The following is a 21,206-nucleotide window of genomic DNA, read 5'->3' on the forward strand; positions in this document are numbered from 1 at the left end:
GTAAGTTCTTCCTCCACTCATTACTTCACCTTAAGAATTTAAACTGCAAGTCTTAAAGCATTGCAGAAGATAGAGATCAAACCTTCCCACAGCAGTCCAGTTTCCAACACTGTGAAACCTTGGAGTTATAATATTTGAGATGGGGGAGTGATGAGCACTGTCTCCCATATGGGAGATGCTGGAAATGTACTGTCTTCAAAAATATTGCCAAAGGAATACAGTGTGCTTTAATTTACTAATTTTATGAAAAGTAGACTCAATGTGTTATTTTAGGGCATTGTACGTAAATGAAACATGCTTCTGTAAACTGTCATGGATTTGGAGAAATTAGAGGCTGGAGAAAAATTATGCATTTTCTCTGTTACTTATCAGTTTAGAAATTTGAAATGATAAAAGGTACAAACAGAAAAAAGAGGATGTTTGAAGGAAAACATCATTAAATATGACAGCAAATGCATTATGAATAATAATTCAAATTTGTTTCTCTTACCACATTCATGGAATTCATGAAGAATTTGTTGAAATTATTAGAAACACATTTTATTCTGAGATGTAATGAAGAGTTGAATTGGGTTTTATCAAAATATCATAAAAATCACATAAAAGGGTTAGAAAAGTGAAGACATGGGGACAAGTAACATTTTGGTAGAAAACGAAAAACAACAAAACAGATGTCTGCTCCTTGTAGATATTGCATGGTCTGTGATAATGTGAGACATGAGGCAGTCTTATTGGTAAATGGAGTCATACAACCTGTCACTCATTATCCTGCTGTACTATATACTGTCCATTGAGGACATGATCCCAGACGGGTATGCACACTATACTACATGGAAGATGAAACACTGGCTTAAGGAGCACGTAATTGATATAAAATCAGAGCAAGTTGTTTTTCAAGTCAAGAGCATTTTCAACTGTGTCATGATGACAATACTTCAGTTTCTAAATGTCTTAAATTGGATTCACCTAATATGTGGAAGGGGGATGATGTGAAGAGAGGATAAGGGAATCAGAGGCATAATATATTTTAAAATATAGTACCTTTCCAATCATTTTTAAATAATTTAATGGATTGGGAAGTATTTACTTAGAATATTGATGGAAATGTCATAACTTTATTTTATTTATTTTATTTTTATTTTATTTATTTTACTTTTGTTTACCAGATTTGTCCAAATAGGTTTTGTCAAAACCTTGTTTAGGTGGAGACCCAGGGAAAAAAGATCAAAGATATTGCAAACATTTTTAAATAGACATTCACCAATTTGCATGAACAAGCATTAAAAATATATAACAATGATTGTACATGCATTTGCTAACTAGATTATATTCATACGAAAGTAGAGGCACATATTACTTTATAAATGATGCATATGCATTTATTAACTGCTGAACATTGAGCATTTGAGGAGGTATATATGTAGGTATGTCACAAAGATTATAGATCTTGTGATTGGTGATTAGAGAGTTAAAGAAATTGGGGTAAGGGGAGGAATTAAGGCAGAAAATGTTAATATTGTAGGTAAGAGGTGGGTGTAATGCAGGTTCAGAGATAATTACACGTATGGCTATTAAAATGTTTATATTAGATGTATAGAAGTGAGGAGCAGAGCAGTGTCACAAAATAAAGTATGTAGCTGGGAGATGCTAGCAAAGCTATTCAGATATTGATGAGGACTATTTGTGGGGTATAGGATTTTGACTGAAGAGAAAGAGTTTGATGATATGGCAAGATGAAGATAGTGGCATTTATCCTGGTGATGTACAGGAACAAGAACATATAATAAACTACTTGATATTTTAGCAGTACTTGTGTTTCAGTACTTGGAGTAGGACTGTATGCTGATAGCAAGGCTGGTCAATTATTTGTGATATGTACATAAGGAAGCAATGTTTCTAGTTAGTTATCCTAAAGAAAACAAAACCTAACATCAGTGATGAAGTTTTTTGGTAGACTTTCTTTTTTTCCTGTTTGTTACTGTAAAATTCTTTTGCATCTTTTCCTGTGAGTGTTTTCATTCTGCTTTACTATTTTCCTGTTATGGCTTCATTTAACTTCTTTCATACCATTAAGTGAACAGCTGAGTTGCTTGTGTGTCTTGTCAGTCCTTTGCCTACTCAGTTCCTGTACCACGTCTTTGTCACTGAAAATCTCATCTTTCTATTAAAACTTGATGTTAGTGGTGGTGTCCTAAATAGTAAACAACTGTTAAAAGAAGGGATCATGAGTAGAATGTTCAAGATCATTTATTTCACTGCTATCTTGGTAAAGACAAAGACAGTATCTAATGAGAAGCAGTATCTCCTTGGAATAGCTGATTGGTCTAGAATGTGCTATAAATTTCTGCCTTGAATTTATACAATAGGTAAGATTTGTTCTTCTCCTTTTCACCAAAGCAGATGTTAAATTGCATGTAGATGCATAGGATCTCAGAACTTTTTAGATTAAACTGAATTCCATTAATGGCTACATGATGTGGCAAGAACATATCTAGTTTACCATCTAGATCTATGTTATTGTGTCTTTCAGCGTTTCCTGGTTAGGGGTCACCACAGCAGAACTCCGGTCCGCTAATGATTGGCAGTAGATTTTTACATGCCAAGTTGCTGGCCCTTATGCACAACCTTCAGCAAAGGTACGCCCATTCACGCATGTCTCCACACAGAAGACGCTCTAGCTGAGAATCGAACAGGACAAAGTCTTACTGTGAGGCGACAACGCTACCGCAGCACCACCACCGCAGTATGCCATCTAGATCTCCATAAATACACAAATTGTTATTTTGCATTAAGGATTTAACTCCTTTGGACTTGCCTCTGTAAAGTAGTTTTAAATGCAGAAAGTATGAGTCTTATGTACCCTGCCTCACTGATGGTGCAGATAATTAAAGCTACAAACTGTTAAACAACTGCTTCCTGTAATCCAAGTTTTGATTCTTCAGATTGCATTTTTTGTCTGTGTTAATCTGAGGAAGTCATTTAAACAAGCAGTTTTCGCTGGCCAAGTCTGAAACAGTTGCATGTAGATCAGTGATATTTTTATCTATTTGCTGCTGTCTTCATATAAATTTACAAATATATAAAAGTTATATCTGCCATCTATACAATGTGGAGCTAATGATTCTGTTCAGAGTATTGCATCTTCTGTAATCCAGATTGACTCATTTATTAACTGTTATCTGTAAATTCAGGTTTCTGTTTTATACATCATTCTTAAGTGACACTGAGTGTCTTTGTTTTTGTTACTGTAATCATCATTTGTTCAGTAGTCAAATCAAATTTTAATATCACTTTTCATTAACATAGTCATTTATGATGCCACATCATGGTAAAATGTGCATAAACCTATGTGAATGAAAATTTTGCTGATAGGAAGGAAAAAAATATCAGATAACTATGGCACATTTTAATAATTTCTAAGGCTTCTTAAATCTGTATGCATTTGTCTCAATATATTTTATTTTATTGTACTGCAGGTTTTCCTTGTCCAGCTAACAGTCACTACGAGATCTGTGGGTCTTCATGCCCAGCATCTTGCATAAACCTTGGATTTCCAATCAGCTGCTCAACACCTTGCACAGAAGTCTGCCAGTGTGATGATGGGTTTGTGCAGAGTGGCACAGATTGCGTACCTGTGGCACAGTGTGGCTGCACGTATAACAACAGATACTACAAGGCTGGGGAGGTCTTCTGGATGGGAAGCAAATGTGAAGAGAGATGCATGTGTGATGCAGCCACAAAATCTGTTCAGTGTAACAGTTCCTCCTGTACATCTACTGAAATCTGTGGAAATAAAAATGGCATCTATGGCTGTCACAGGCTCCCTGATGGTGTATGTCGGGCTGGTGGTGACCCCCATTACATGACATTTGACAGATTAAGTTATGACTTCCAAGGTACCTGTAGATATATTTTTGCTGAATTGTGTAATTCATCTGATACAAAAGACTATTTTCGAATTGAGGTTGCAAATGAAAATTGGGTTGGTGTTCCAGTTTCTGTCACAGCGGAGGTCTTCATTTTTGTATACAATACTCAGATAGAATTTCTCAGAGGAAAACCTGGAACAGTTAAGGTAAAAAATTATACTTTAAACTTTTATAATGCCATGTGAAAATTTAATGAGATGTGTTAACCTAACAACATAGTTAAGCATTGCAAAACAAAGATAGTCATATGTAACATGTTGGCATAAAAAAGACTAAAGCCCTTATTAGGCTCATCATGAAAGTCTAGGTTAAAAATGTAATAATTAACAACCTGATTAATTCATTCATAATTGTCCTATTGCTTCCTGTGAGTACTTTCTGCCTCCCTTCTGAATAGCTACAGTTACTGGCTGCAAGTTACCTCATACTGTTATTTCATCCCTACAGGATTAGCCACATTTCTCTTACATGTTTCCTTAGGTCATTGCGAATGTAATTTATTACTTTTCCTCTCATGCAACCTTTGATCTTAATGTACTTAATTGTTTATGTCATTTGCTTTATTTTCCAATTTGGTGTTGGATTGTTAACACATTTTCTGACACAGCTGTCGAATAATTTGCGCATAGCACATGATTGCTGACCTACAATAATTTATATTTATTGATTTGCAATTCACAGCCTGAAAAACAACTAAAAGCAGTATTTTTGTAGGGGGCAAGCCCTCCCTTGCTCCACTGATATAGGGTGCTGCATCCCCCATACCTCTGAAACTTTAAAAAGACTACTCTTTAGATCATACAATCATGGTGATAAGAATACATTCCTCTTAGCTGTCTTCCAAACCAAATGGTAAAAAGGACACACAAGCAAACCATTCAGTAAAAACTGCAAGAAAAACCCAGCCAAGCTACACTGTGTAGTACCTTAAACCTCCTGTGATGAAGGCCCATGGGATATATGCAAATGATCCCTAAGGTCATACAGTATTTCAACTACATGCCTTCTGAATGCCCCTGACTTTTTAGTTTACACGTTTTAATTCTTTATGGGTACATTCATAGGTTCATAGGTGTATACTAGGCTAACAACCACCAGGGATTTTATAAGACTATCCGTGCAGTTCCAACCAATTGTGTCCCTATATATCATGGGCATTTATTAGGAGAGGATATGTTAGGAGTTTTCTAGCGATTATGTAGGGGGGTATATTAGTTTTGACATTACTGTCTGCCTTTTTCTTTCAGGGACATGGGTCCAGACCTGGAATGAATTTCTGATTTCCCATCCACTGGTCAAGGTTATGCTTAAATAGGCTTTGGAATGGACTCTGCTTCACATGGATGGGGAGCCTGCCAGAGCATATGTATCCTATGAGACACATACTTATGCCTCCAATATGTCTTATTTATGTCACAAGTAAAATGTAAATCCCTGGATATAGTAGTTCTGATTATGCTCATTTTGCAGATGTGCAAATGCTCCATCAGAGCTGGATGTGAGGACATCTTGTATGGCAGGCATAGATTACCTCTCAGTAACCTGTAGGAGACAGAGTATAGAGATATGGCTTTATGGTGATCTGTATAGGACAATCTGTTTATATCCTGGATTCTACTGGTAAGAAACCTTTGTGGGCATTCTGACTGTTACATATGTCTGGTCAAGTCAATGCAGAAGGGGGGGGGGCACTCAATGATGAGTCTAATAAGGGCCAAATAAAGTGGTACTTTGACTTCCTTGGACTTGGATGCCATACCCATACTTATAAGTTGTGTGACATAGAATGATTTTCTTACTACCTTGGCCACATGTTGGTCAAAGGCCAGATAACTGTCTACAAATGTCCCCAGATCCCTAACTGCTGGGATATCTCATAGAGAAGTCTTATTGATGGAGTAATTAGCCTGGGTGGCAGTTTTCCCAAAAGTCACTATAATGGATTTCTTGACACTGAGGTTTAAACCATGACTTGGCACCAGTCATTTGTCTGTTTTAGACCATCTTGTAGGATGCTTGTGTCATGGGACAATCTATGATAGCTCCCAGTTTTGCAGTCATTTGTGAACCTGTTTAGCCAAAGGCCTTTGAAGTTAGCCTTTACCTCTGAGAAGTAGATGCCAAATAAGTGTGGTTCCAGCATGGAGCCCTGCTGTACCCCACTGGTGACTGGCCTGTTATTGGAGGTAGTATCCCCATTCCTGACTTCCTGGATCCTGTCTGTGAGTCAGTTGGCAATCCATTGAGTAATGTAGGGGTTTATGTCCAGTTCAGAGAGTTTGTTAATTACATCTGAGTTGAGTATTGTATTTTATACCTTAGCTAGTTCCAGGTAGGTGACATGCACCATTTTCCCCTCATCCATTGCCTTGTTGACCTTATCAAAGAAGACCACCAGTTTTATTGGCATGATTTTCCCTTGACAAAGCCAAACTGGGTTGTGTCCAGTGTCTGCAGGTTCCCTATGTCTTTAATGATCATTTTCATAATAATTAATTCCATGGCTTTGCATATTAGACTAGTCAGACTAATACATCTGTAGTTTCTCAGGTTGGTTGATGACCAACCCTTGTGACATGGTATAACCATTGCAGTCCTCCAACCCCATGATAAAAAGGTGTTTTGAAGCTATAGTTGAACAGTACCTCAATTGATCCTGATAGGCCATGTTTTAAGCTATTTAAGAGGCATCCCAGGATATTGTCAGGACCCACTGAGGCTGAGTTTTTGGCTTTAGTGAGCACCTCCAGGACCTGCTCCTTGTTAATTGTCGGAGACGTTGTGCTAGGGATATGTTAGTAGGTATTTCATGGGGGGAGGCTGGGTGGGTATTGAAGGTTAAAGATGCAACCAGCAAATTCACTATGTTACTCTGCTCAGTGAAGGTGCTACCAATGACAAGCAGTTCGGTAGACTGATGTGTGCTGCCTTTGAGGTTTTGTAGAAGGCATTGTGGTTGTCTTTAGCCTTTGAGGCTATCTTGACCTTGTAATTGGCCTTGGTGAACTTAATTAGCCCTCTCAGTTTTATGTTTAGCTTAATTAGAGAGCTCCTGTCATTATGGAACTTGTTCTTCCTGATTTTAGTCATGACTTTTTTCTTTGGTTATATACCCTACTAAGATTAGGATTCTACCAGTGTGGTTTGTTTTAAGAATTGATTTTGTACTTACTTCTAGTAGGTACAGCAGGCTATATACAGCCATTTACATGGTTGTGCATGGTCTCCCTGAACAATTCCACATAGATTGCTGTGAACTTGGGACTGGAAGGGGCACTGAATTTCCACAGTCTATCACTTAATAGGATGCAATTTGGTTTAGAATAGTTTATATCTATTACATGGTTTGCTGGTATTACAGAATTGATTTTTATTTCAAAAGGGACAGGTTTATGGAACCAACATCACCAGACAGAATGTGACATTGGAGGTGGGGGGTGCAGCACTCACCGTTATTAGTGAGTATCAGGTCTTCTATGTGTGAACCTCTGTTTAGTGTGTGTGCATTATCTGGTCAAAGGTATTTGTGTTAATAAAGTCTAGGGATCATTGTGCCTGTGAGTATGAACACTGTACATTTCCCAGTCTGTAGAGGGGTAGTTAAAGTCACCATGAATAAGTTATTTGGTTTAATGATGAGTGTCTCCAGTAGGTCTAGGTACAAACTATGGGATTCTATGGACACAGAGTGTGACCTATAGCTTGCTAGGATATGGAATGGAATTCTGTCTATGGAGACTTGCACATGGATAAATTTCAAGGCATCATCCTGTTTCACCAATGTAGAGTTATGTTTGGTACTAATATAGACTGAGAGTCCTCCACCTTTTGTCCCTGTCTGTGCTGTGATGGTTTAAATGTGTGTAAGGCACTGAAGTCTTGCACTGCTGGAGTCCTTTCTGCAGATTTATATCATGTCTTGGTAATGGCACAAATGTCTAAATTCTCCAGAGTGAGGAGAGCTTGCAGCATGTAGAGCTTCTTGTTTAGGATCCTAGCATTGAGGCAAATAAGAGACACTTGGGATGTTTTACAAGCACCTTAATGTTTCTGGTAAAGGAGAGGGAAACAATCCACTTATGCTATGCCGATGAGGTAATTAAACAGGCCAAAACATGCATGTCTACAGATAGCGGGGTTTGGCTTTTTGTGCCTGAATGTACCCATAGACATTTAAAAAGTAAAAAGCCACGGGCATTCCGAAGTCATGTAGCTGAAACACTGTATGTCCTCAAGGGGTCATCTACGTACATCCCATAGGACTCCATAACAAGACGTTGAAGGAATTACTCAGTGAAAACTGTAGCTGGGCTCTACCTTGTAGTTTTTTCCACAAGCTGTCTTCTATTCTTGGAAAAAACACTTTCCTAGCCATCAATTTATAGTGCAAGAGGAAGGTACAGAAATATACTTTGTCATTCATTCATGCACAAACAAAACACAACCTCACTTGTACACTAAGAATGTATCACACAGATGAAACCAGTTTGACAAAATGCATTTGATGAGGTAAACAAGATTGAAATCCATTCTATGGTGTATATATGTCTGTGTGGGGTGTGTGTGTGGGGGGGTACATATGTAAGATAAATGATGCTGAAAAACATCATAGCAATGGTTATTAACACATAAGCATCAGACTCAAAGCACTGATTTTAGAGCAAGTGTGCTTTAAAACATAACCTTGGAGCATGCAAAGAAAAAACACTGCACCTGTCACACTCTCTATTCCAATAGCAGGGAAAAGGCATATTCCTTTTCTTGCCATAACAGAGATCTCACACCAGCAGCTTGACCATCTGTTCTGTCAGTCTGTCTTGGCTGACATAAAAAGCTGTCGACTTAATGTAAGTTCAATCAAACTTGAGGAAACCCATACATATACACGCACTCATTTCATATCCATCTATCTGTCTAGCTATCTATCTATATATGTGTGTGTGTGTGTGTGTGTGTGTGTGTGTGTGTGTGTGTGTGTGTGTGTGTGTGTGTGTGCATGTGTGTGTGCATGTGATACTCTTTGTTGAATCAGCTGCTGAAGGACTGTGACATGCAGTAGGTTATTCTGTACATTGGATGACCACAGAGCATCAAAAGCTTTTATATAAGGTAAGTGAGAGTTTGTGGAATTAATCACATAAACTTTAGGTATTTTGAAGGCCACCTCCCACCTTACTATTATATGCTAACCCTAACCTGTAACAGCTCTGCAACTCACCTTTCAAAAACTTTTTCCTTAACACTAACACCATTAAGATAAAAAAAATGAACTGAAAGTATGGTGGGGTTTTGGTGTTCCAGCTACAAAAGGAAACTGTATGGCATCACTTTGGTTTTGATTGCTCTGCATTTTGATAATTTAACATATACTTAGACACACACACACACACACACGCACAAACACACACACACATATATATATATATATACATATATGTATATATATATATATATATATATATATATATATATATATATATATATATATAGATATATATATATATATATATATATATATATATATATATATATATAGAGAGAGAGAGAGAGATATGGGGTTATTCTCTCAGACAAAACTTCAGCTGGGGAAATCTGCTGAGAGTTCTCATTGGAAAATATTGTAACTGTCAAAAGAAGAAACTTGTGTGTGCATGGATAAGTTAAGTATGGATTTGAGGTTTCAAAACTGAAACTTTTAGGTATACCCAAAATTTCATCATCAGGGGTTTGGAGTGAGTGAAGAAGTGTTTGCAGGTTAAGGTTAGAGTAAGTGATAGGTGAGGAGATACATTTAGGGTTGCACATGCATGCTACTGTATGTGATGTGTGTCTCTCTGTCTTGTGCACTGGTGGTGTGACAGAAGGTGTTTCCCTAGTGAAGATGCATGATTGGCATAGTGATAAGAGCAAGTTTAGGCTTAGGGTTGATATGCATTAGAAAGGTGGTGCAGGGGGTGGAGTTTAGTCAAAAATAAATTGTTTGTGTCTTTCGGCTTTTCCCGGTTAGGGATCGCCACAGCAGAACTCCGGTCTGCTAATGATTGGCAGTAGAGTTTTACATGCTGGCTTGCCGGGCCTAATGCACAACCTTCAACGAAGGAACGCGCCCGTTCACACATGTCGCCACACAGGAGACGCTCTAGCTGAGAATCGAACAGGCAACATCTAACTGTGAGGCAACAAAGCTACATCACCACCGCAGTTAGTCAAAAATAAATGTTTTATATAAATTTTGAAATGAGTCACATGAGGATAAATGGTTTTAGTTTACTGCAACTTCAAGGAAACAATATTGCTATTTCTCCCCATTTGAAAGCTAGCTACACTAGTATATTGAATGTCTGGAAATGTACAGGAAAATAATTTGAATTGTAAGATCAACTACCAATAATTTATTTTAAAGATCTATATTTATATGTATGGGTTGCAAAATGAAATAATGCATCTAAAAGAAATGTTATAAAAGGAGATCATTGAAATGTCAAACTAATGCACTTTGTCATGTTATAGATTATTTCAAGCTAATAATTCCTGAGAAGTGTTTACTTAAGTAACAAGTGCTATAAGCTACATTTATCATAATGTATGAAGTATTGCTGAAAGCCTAAAAAACAATATACTGGCACTTTGTTCACAACCGAAAATAAAGGAAACATAGGTTGTCTGGCAGGTGGGTGGATATCCGTATGAAAATAAAAGCTGGATTTAATTATATAAATTTGCTAATATTATGAAATAACACAGAGAAATTTTAAATAGCCAGAGATGAAGTGGGATGCTAATGGGCGAAAATGGCATAGTAGAAGAGTGAGTGACAAAAAGCAAAACAAAACATCTAAGGGTCACGTTAGAGTGAATTGTGACTCTGCAAAATTTTTGCATTTTGATGTGATATTGGTTATTTGATATTTGGCAGTATGGAAAGAATCAGGTGAAAAGTGATAGTTATTCTTTGGTGATGAATAATTATATGTTCCAAACAATGATTGATGGTGCTTACTGTGATGCATAGACTGGAAAATAAGTGTTAAATAATTCTTAGAAAAACGACTAGAGAGGCAATGGCTCTGTGTCCTTCTCATTGGGAATCTGATTGGAAGTGAATGCAGCATATAACAGGCTGAAATGAAAAGTAAAAATATGATATGTAATAATACATGTAAGCCTTGTCACAGGATGAAAAAAATAAATGAGCAGTAACCTTCTATGTTAATTAAATGGATATTAAATAATTGATAAAATATGATGAATCTATGTGTGACTCTGGGTCTGATGGGAGTTTACAAGTCGAAAAATGAGTTATTACATGCAAATATAAGGTGACCTTTCAGGGAAAGAAGAGTGTTTAATGGGATAAATGATTTGGGTCAGCTTGAATGGTATATGCAGCACATCTTGATGTAATATAACAGGTAAAGCTTGGCAGTTTTTATGTCTGAGTTTATTTGAAAAAGTAGGAATGACTAACCATGAATAACAATGTGACACGTTAAAATAATAATCTGATGAATAGATGTTATATGTATTGAATATAAGGAGACGGTGTGTGAAGAAACCATGTAGTGGGTGAAACTGGATAGTCTGTTTTTCTTCATAGTTTTTTTTTTTAATAAACAAAAAGCTTGATGTATGAATTTAAAGCTGTCTTTGTGACATCATTTGTTTAAATAATAAAGTACAGCTTTAGCTATAATATGTCTGCTTTCTAATTTCCATTGCTTCAAAAGAAATGTTGTAGCCTGATATTCCATTGTTTGTAGAAGAAAAGGTAGAAACTGAAGTGGTTCTAGTGATATCACATACTGTAGTTATCTTCCTAGCCACTGCTCTTCCTGTTGCAAGGTCAATGGCAATCCCATCTCATAAATGGCATAATCTCTCTCCTCTATTTACTTTTTATCTCATTCCTCCTTTTGAGTTCACTCAACTTTTTAATAGATCATACTATCTTATTTTTCATTTTCCTCATTATGGTACTATCTTCTTTTACAATCTTACTCAAAAATGCTGACACCTCCTTTTTCCTTGTAATAAGTATCTTTTTTATATAATAAATATTTGCTCTTTTCATAATTTCTTTGTATAGTTCGTTTTCTTTATTATAATATTCCCATTCTTTTCTAGGGTTTCAAAATCATTTTCATATATCTCTACACATATTTCCTTTTCTATCTTCCTGGCTTCTCTCTGCCATTCAAAATAAATAAATAAATAAAAAAAAATCATTTTTATTCTTAAATATAATCCACCATTCTAACCAATTAACATAAAATGCCTTCATAGTACCATGATCTCTCCATAATTATATAATTTCTTATTTTCCTGTTTCATTCCATTCATTTTCATTTATTCTTTATATTCTATTTCCTATTTTTATATGTTCTTTATTTTCATTTATCTTGATACAGATTGCAAAATGATATGTAATTGTTACAACAGCTTCTCCTTTTCCTATACTTATTTCCTCAGGTATGAGAAAATAATCAATTTCTAATTTAGGAATACCTTTTCTATATGTCCAGAATTTTCTATTCTGTATAACCAATTTACCACATTTCATAACTTCTACTATTTTTCTTTTATCATTTCATTCTTTTTTTTGTAGCTGCTTAAATCACAGTTAAACCCCCTCTCATTATAATATTCATATTCACTACTACCTAATCTAACAGTCATTGAAATAAGTTCTCCCTTTCTTTACAAATAACATAAGAATATAAAGTTATAATACTATATACTTTTTCTTGCCATCTCAAATCAATAATAGTTAATCTTTCCATTCTTACTAATATTACATCCAATATCTACATTGCTCTTCTACATAATACTGTTATACCTGAACAATGTTTGTTTCCCAGATTCCATATTATATTTCCATCCCATATTTTTTTCTGTTTGAAATTGTTCTTCATTTGTTAAGAATCTTATAGCTTCTTGTACAATATCTACATCAAATTTATTATACCTTTCTAAAATTCCTGTCTTTATTACACTAGTTTTAATACTATTTACATATACCAAAAGAATTCTTAAATTATTGATCTCTCTTTTCTTTAATTTAAGGTAAACCATTCACCATTTCAATTTACATTACCCATTACTCATTTCTTTTTTCTTTTATATTTATTCCTTTAAACTTTCTTTTCCTATTTTCACACTTCTTCCAATAGAATTATTTTTCATTTCACTAATTTCAGTTTACATCTTATTCATTGCTGATTTCTGAGTCTTTCTCTATCTCTTATGCTTCTTCTTGTCCTTTATTATTATCCTTTTCTTTTTCTGAATTATCTTCAATTTCAGTTTCCAACTCTATTTCATGTTGTTCTATATGCTCCCTCCTTTTTTCACTATCATTCAAGTATTTTTGCAGTTCATCTATAAATTCACAGTTTGTTTACATTTATAGCATTCTAGTTCACATTTTAGCATTGTTTCCTGTCCCCCCACCCCCCCACACACACACACACATATATATATATATATATATATATATATATATATATATATATATATATATATATATATATATATATATATATATATATATATATCATTTCTTTTTATCACAATTATTCTCAAGATGTCCTTCTTTCTCACAAAAAAATGTTTTGGTTGTCCCCAGTATTTCACCAAACCCCTATTACCATCCACATTTATAACTCTTGAAACATGCAAATATTTTCCATTTGTATTTTTAAAACAAAATTGCAATTCCATAACCCAGTCTATAACCCCTGTTATCATAAACCTTTGAAATGCCCATCACTTCTTTACAAATGTTTTTTAAAAGTCCATTTTAAAGTATCTATTTCTACTTCTGCTTAAAAACGTATATGCATTTTTTCTTCATTTTTCAGAAAAAGGCTTTTACTGCATAATATTCTAAGGATTATCATTTTGTCTTTTCTCATAATCACATAAAACGTTTTCCATTCCTTGAATAGTCTCAAAAATAATGTCACAAAATATCTATTTATAAAAATAAAAGCTCTTACCTCTTGAACTTTCACACCCAAAGTTAATATTATAGTGTCCCATGCCTTATATCTATTCAATTCATTAGCCTTTTTACTTCATATACTTACCACAAATTTCTTTTGCATACTGCCATCTCTTTTTTTCTTTTTGCTCATAGCTGCTTCAGACTATCTCTGCATATGTTTTTCTCTTCTGTGTGACATCTTCTTTTAGGATTACCTCTGACTCTGTTCTTTATTTTGTCTGTCATCTCTCCCTGGGAAACATCTTCTACATTTTCCGGTTCACTTTGCTACTGTGTTAGAAACGGGACATTAGCACATGGCAAGCTCTTCCATGAACAGATGATGTTGAGTAGAGAAAGTTCCCTGATACCCTGCTGAATTTCCCCTGGCAGTAGAAATACCACCGTGGGCCTCTCCTGAAAGAAGGCTATGAGCCTAATGGGACTAACCCAGGCAATAAAGGCTAAAAGAATAAATAAATGAAGAAATAAATATTTCAAGAATCATTTCATAGCATTCAAAGCAAGATACTGAGAAATCAATGGAACTGACTGATGTAACCCTCAACCAGTCTCCATGTAAAAGCAAACAAATGCCAAAATATCTTGGCACTTGGAGCTCATATATGCAAGCTGTTGATTCTGCTGCTATGCCAAACACATAATTCACCATAGCTATAACAATGGGCCGGATTCATGCAGGCTTTCACGGAGTCTAAGAGTAGAGTATGACTTCAGACAGCTAGTATGTCTGCCGAGCAATCCAGGAAAAGCCAGCAGGGGCGTGCATGAGAGCTCCTAAAACTACCCTTGCACGGACAGTGTTATGTTATGCAAATTACCTCATTTGCTGCTGAAAGCTATGCAAATGAGGTAAATTTGTGATCCAGGAAACATTAATCTGTCCGAGTAAGAGTAGTGTTATTTGCAGAAATGTACTCCGTTGGTAATGGAGTACTGTTCTGCAAATAGCAAAATGGAGCTATGACAGCTCCAAATAAAGGATGCATCCAGTTGAGGAAGCATGCCAATGGCCAAATATAAGGCCATTGGCATTTTTATCTGTTGCAAAATAATAAAAAATATTTTTTTCCCCAATCTCCGATGTTTAAGTGTAGTGCAGTGCTGTGCAAACGTGCAGCACTCTAAAAACCAGAAAAAAAAAATAAAAGCCAAAAATAGGCATTTTATTAAAAATATTCATCTGCCATGCAGGTGAGTGGCAGGCTGAAGACAACATGGCTACTGAGTAGTGGTTGCTAAGGGGCAAAGCTCAGTCTGAGAGATGCAACCAAGCATTACTAGGCAATCCTATGCAAATGTGGATAAGGATAGTGAATTCCAATTTTCCCTGCCATGTGAACCATATTCCTAGAGTGTAAGAGTAGGATTAGGGGAGTAGCAGAGTAGAAAATAGGTGACATCATGAGGGGGTATGTATCAAAGACTGTAAGCTTATTGGAGCAGAGTGGCATATGTTTGCTGTAAGTGACTCAGGCCTGGAAGAGGCATGTCTACAGTTGTCTTAACTGAAACCCAGAAACCGAAGGTATACGCCGTGGATATCACCAAAGTTTCTTGCAAAGATGCTTACACTGTGTGCATGCGTGTGCATGCCTGTAAACCCGTCTAAGCCTGTGTGCATGTGTGTGCTCCCATGTAAGCCTGTTTAAGGCTGTCTAAGCCTGTGTGTGTGCATGTGCACCCTGCTAAGCCTGTGCAAGCCTGTGTGTGCATGTGTGCGCTCATGTGCACGTGTTTGCACTTGTTTGCGCATTGCTGCCCCCTGTGGAAACAGAAAGGGAAAAGGAAGGAAAAGAAGTAGTAGGAAGTTAACCAAAGAGAACTAGCAGACCTGCCAGGTGAAATCAATCAGAATCAGCCAATTACACAGGCAATACACTAGCCCAGCCCAGCCCAGCACTTAAAACTCTGCAAACAGCATTCCCCCATGTTTTTCTCAGAAACACTGCAACACTGCAGTCTACAAAGAGAAGTGAAAACTTAAAAAGCTTAACTGAGACAAAAAAATGTTAGGGGCTGCCATTGCTATTATAAAGCAACATGTGCAAGATGCTGAGGGTGGTGCCATTGCGAATGCTGCTGAGCAACCCACAGTGAGGAGACGGAGAAGCATGTACAGACCCAGGGTAACCTATCAGGGACTACATGAGCTGGAGATAGTGGAGCACTATAGAGTGGACAGAGACCTCCTGCAGCAAATTGTTCAGCTGTGCAGGCCACGCCTCACACATAGAACCAACAGAGAGGTACCCATCCCAGTGGAAACCAAGGTATGTGTTGGCCTAAGAATACTAGCAACAGGTACCTTCCAGAGACCAACTGGTGATATGATGGGGATTTCATAGGCATCAGCATCCAGGGTACTGCTCCAGTTCCTGAATGCCATGTCAGCACATGTCGGTGATCATGTATATTTCCCCAATTCCCGTGAGATATTGGCCAGCAATATGCATCTCTTCCAGCAAATAGCGGAATACCCTGAGGTAGTGGGTGCAAGCCGATGAGCGGGGTAGGGCGTACATCAACCACAAGGGCTTCCACTCCATCAACTGCCAGGTCGTGTGCGATGCCAGGGCATAATACTGAATGTGTGTGCTGGCTGCCCTGGAAGCTACCATGATTCCCATATCTGGTATCTGATGCAGTTGTACCAGACATTTGCCAATGGGGACATCCCTGACGGTCACCTAGTGGGGGATGCTGGATACGCACTGGAGCCGTGGATGATGACACCCATCAGAAATGCACACACACCTGAACAAGAACTCCATAATGAGGCTCACGCACAAACATGAAATGTAATTGAGCATGTGTTTGGAATGCTCAAGTCACGGTTCCGGTGCCTGGACACATCTGGTGGAGCCTTGCAGTACTCACCAACTGCATGTACCCAAATTGTCATGGTATGTGCCATGCTACACAATATGATCCTGCGAAAACAGCTGCAGCAGGAACAGCATGGGGCAGGGCCAAACAGCCCCCCACCATTGCCAAGGCCTGCACAGGCACAGCGTGACTTGGAGGAGGAACAACCTGAGCCTACCCCAGTAGGCAGAAGGAGGCATGCCCAGTATGCCTTGGCCTTGGCAAAGAGGCAATGCATAGCACATACACTGGCTCAGTAGGAACCCTGGAAATGATACCTCTCTCTGACTTGCACATAAAATAAAAGGGATGCCTAACTTGACACTACCTGTTTCCAAACATGTATAGGGAGTGTAGTATGTGCATCCAACATAAGCAGCCCTGCAGCACCATCTGAGGCATGATTGCCATGTTTTAAGCAATATAAAGCAGTGCTAAGCAGCTTTTACCAATATTTAGTATATGTAAACAAAATTGCCCGTGCTAACTAGCCATGTTTTAAGCAATATAAAGCAGTGCTAAGCAGCTTTTACCAATATTTAGTATATGTAAACAAAATTGCTCGAACTAACTAGCGCAATCTCAGGCTACGTTGAGCAATGTTGGACAAGGTTGGGCAAAGTTGAGCAAAGACAGATAAACATGCTCATATTAGCTTTACTGTCCCTTAAGCTGTCTGGTCTGCCCAGCATGAAAATAAAAAGCAGTGACAGGGCTCGAACCCAGGATACTATGCACTATAGTCATAGTACTGAACCACTAAGCCATGATAGCATTGCAGTAGCACACACACAGCAGGACAATTGTACACTAATGCAAACACAAAGAAATGCTGTAACATGACCCTAAAGAGGCATATGGGTAACCTCCCACACAGGCTTATGCAGACAGAGAACATCAGGCCAGGCGGTGTGATGTGGGTTGTGTAGGTTATGAAGTTGCAATCTAATATACGTGGCATTGATTGCTAAGAAGTGTAGTACAGTAGTATGCCTCAAGCCAGTACGATAGGCAACAGTACAGACTGAAATGGTGTACCATTCATAGCAGTGCAGGCATAGCAAATGTGTATAAGTGTCAGGTGAACCCCTCATCCTATGTACATCCACAGTAACAATCAAGTGTGCCCCCAGGTAGAAATGTACAAAGAATAGCTGTCCCCCCTGTATGTAGAAATGTTGATAAGTCTATGCAAAGTTTCTCATGGAAGCCCTGCAGGCACAGCATGATCCCTGTTGATCTATCACACAAAGGTGAGGCCTGCTGTAAAAATACAACTTGATTTTCCATACACATATAGTATAAATGTCTATACTGTGCGTGCTCACACACTCCAACAAATGTAGTGGATTTCATTCAGCATCACACTGAAAGGTCATACTGGGCATGCTCACACACATGCCAAATACAGAGGTGATAATAAGGGATCTATGGACAAATGTGGATAGACATCTCTACTTCCAGAAACACATTCACAAAGTTGTCAGAAAATCATGCTATGTGTTCACACAAACTGCCAAGGTCTGTGCATGTAGGTCAAAGGAGGTTTCCACTACTCATCAGTCATCAGACTCATCAGAGAGTACCACAACACACTTGCGATGAATCTGACTAGGCATGTTCAGCAGCCAGAAAGACCACTGAAGTACCCTAACAAGAGGATTACTGGCCTCAAACAGTTGCCCCATGCAACACGACTGAATGTAACCCAATCTGTACTCTGTTGCATACTGTTTACTCAGGAAATCTCTGCCCAACAGACAGGTCCATGTCATGGCTACACTCAGATCTGTTCTGAGTTACAGCTCAATGGCACTAAATATACAAACCCAACTGATATTGCCAACATCCTGGCAGATAGGATCAGTGTTAACTTTACCCCCATCTCACCCATGAAGAGCACATCTCTATAATGGAAGACTGCAAAGTTGCTGTCATCACGGCTGCACAGGTAAAAAAACACTCTCCAAAGCCAGTATTACAGCAGCCATGGGACCAGATAACTTCACAGGCTGTGTTCCACACAAACCACAGAACAAACAGGCACCACACTGACATACCATGTGCAGTCATAGCCTCACCTCATGCTTTGTGCCTGCGGAATGGTGCACAGTGATGATTATCCAACTACACAAGGGTGGAGACACCATGGACACCAGGAACTAGCACTCCATTAGCCTGATGAGCCCGCTCTTCAAGGCCATGGAATGTATCATCATGTAACATATAATTACATTGGTAATCCCCAAACCCTGGACCACAACCATGTTGGGTTTGTAAAATGCAGATCATGTCTCCTAAACTTGATAGATGACATTAAAGCAGTCAACAGAACTGTAGACAAGGGTAAGGTGGTTCACACAGCCTATGTTGATCCTGCCACGGCTTACAACACCACCCCACACCCTGGAAATATAGATAAACCCACTAAACTAGGTATAAATTGCTATGTCATAAGATGGGTTTCCAACATGCTGACTGACAGAACACACACTGTGAAAGTAGCAGACTCGAAGTATGACTTTGGACCAGTGACGAGTGCAGTACCACAAGGTCCAGTACTGTGTCTTGTCCTGTTTAGTATCTATTTCTCTGAAGTAAACTTTATCATGGAAGGTCTGCGGCTACTGAAGTTTACAGAGGACTGCAAACTAGGAGCCATAATTGTAAACACTAAAGATGTGGACATCCTACAAAAGGGCCTCACTGAGACAGATGGCTGTTGTCAAAGCCATGGGCTCTAGCTCAATGCCAAAAGGTGCATTGTCATCCCCTTTGTTAAAAACTCTGTAGCCAAGAACTATAACATAGGCGGTAGTATACTTAACACTATGTCACAGGTGGACAGTGGACACAACTGTGATAATCACATCCCCACAGTAGTCAGGAAATCCTGCTATGTGGCACACCTAATCACAAAATGTGTCTCATGCAGAATAGAAGAGGACATTGTTCCCCTCTACTCATTACTCACTAGAACTATAATAGAGTACAACGCCACTTTTGCTATGTACCTCACAAGACAACTACAACAAATGGAAAGCCTGCAGCAATACCTCAAAAAGATCATTAACACCCTGAAATACATGCCATACACAGACCATCTCAAAATGCTCCATCTGTACTCCCCTGCATATCGCCTACTCAGATGTGTTCACTGCCTAACATACAAAGCTATGTCAAATGCAGAACTGTTGGACATGCTCCACATAGAACACTCACAATCCCTCTGACCTTTGGACCCAAAACCACGAGTGAAATACAAAAAAAAGGGGTGTACCCATTTACCTTATGGATACCCACACCTTCAGGTTAGTGGCACAGCATGAGGCCTTGGAGACCATGCAAGTGCAACTAACATTGGGCAAAGCTGCTCATCAGATTGTAGCCTGCTACAGATCACCTACCATGTCACAGGAACCTCACTCAGTATTCCTGAGAACAGTGGAAAATATAAAGGTCCTATCAAACACCATTATATGAGGTGATTACAACTACCCAAACACTGAGTGGGAGAATTACTCTTGTACAACGTCCTTTGCCCAATGTTTTCTAGAGTTTAAAAACTCTAACACTCTGGAACAGCTGGTCACCATGCCCACTAGAGGTGACACCATACTGGACATGATCATCACCAACATGGGGTACCAGTGTTCCACAACAGTGATAAAACCCTCACTGGTAATATCAGATCATAAAGTAATCACACTGGACATCCACATCCCACCCCCCACCCCCTACCCAGTCAATGAAACCACCATGAATACATTTTCAAAAGTAAACTGCACATGTCCCCAGATCAAAGTGAGAAGTTCCAAAGCCCTCTTGCTAAAGGATAATGGTATACAATCTGCCAAATCATTTACAAGTGCATCCTATGAGCATCTACAGGGATGCATGGATCGAGACATCACAAATAAAACCAAGATGCACTCCTCCAAAAATAAGAAAACAATCTGGTGGTCGTTGCCCATAAATAAGCTGGACAACAGAAGGAGGAAACCTGATACAGCCAACTTCACTAAAGGAAAGGCATCACTGATCATTATTAGGAAGAAACAATGATCGCTCATAAAATAATTCAAGGACAGTTTCTAAAGACAAATTGCCAAGGAATGTAAGAATAACAACCACAAAGCATGTGGTAGCTATACCAGACATGTAGGTGTCAACTTCCAAATATGCTGTCAGCTACTGACAAATGGCAAGAAATACACTGAACCAACTTTCATTGCCCACATCCTGGGGGACAAGTTCAGTGTAAACTTCCCCCATCACCCCCAAAAGGGCCTGTGTCCATCACAGAAGGATGCAGAGCCCCAGACATCATGGACATGCAGGTAAAGACAGCCCTCTCCAAAGCCAAGAACACAGCATCAATGGGACTGGATGGTGTCCCAGGC

General features: G+C 38.3%; 1 protein-coding gene across 3 annotated transcripts in view; it reads left to right on the forward strand.

The window, feature by feature from the left end:
* Positions 1-21,206, forward strand: part of LOC122809198 (alpha-tectorin-like) — a 919,437-nt gene that overhangs the window by 422,225 nt on the left and 476,006 nt on the right. For all 3 annotated transcript variants that reach the window (XM_044080503.1, XM_044080505.1, XM_044080506.1), the window contains one exon: positions 3,477-4,075. In XM_044080503.1, the coding sequence (XP_043936438.1) occupies positions 3,477-4,075 (599 nt within the window). The remainder of the gene's footprint in view (positions 1-3,476; positions 4,076-21,206) is intronic.

Source organism: Protopterus annectens, chromosome 8.part0, assembly GCF_019279795.1.
Source record: "Protopterus annectens isolate FY-2018-M chromosome 8.part0, PAN1.0, whole genome shotgun sequence".
Classification (NCBI taxonomy): domain Eukaryota; kingdom Metazoa; phylum Chordata; order Ceratodontiformes; family Protopteridae; genus Protopterus; species Protopterus annectens.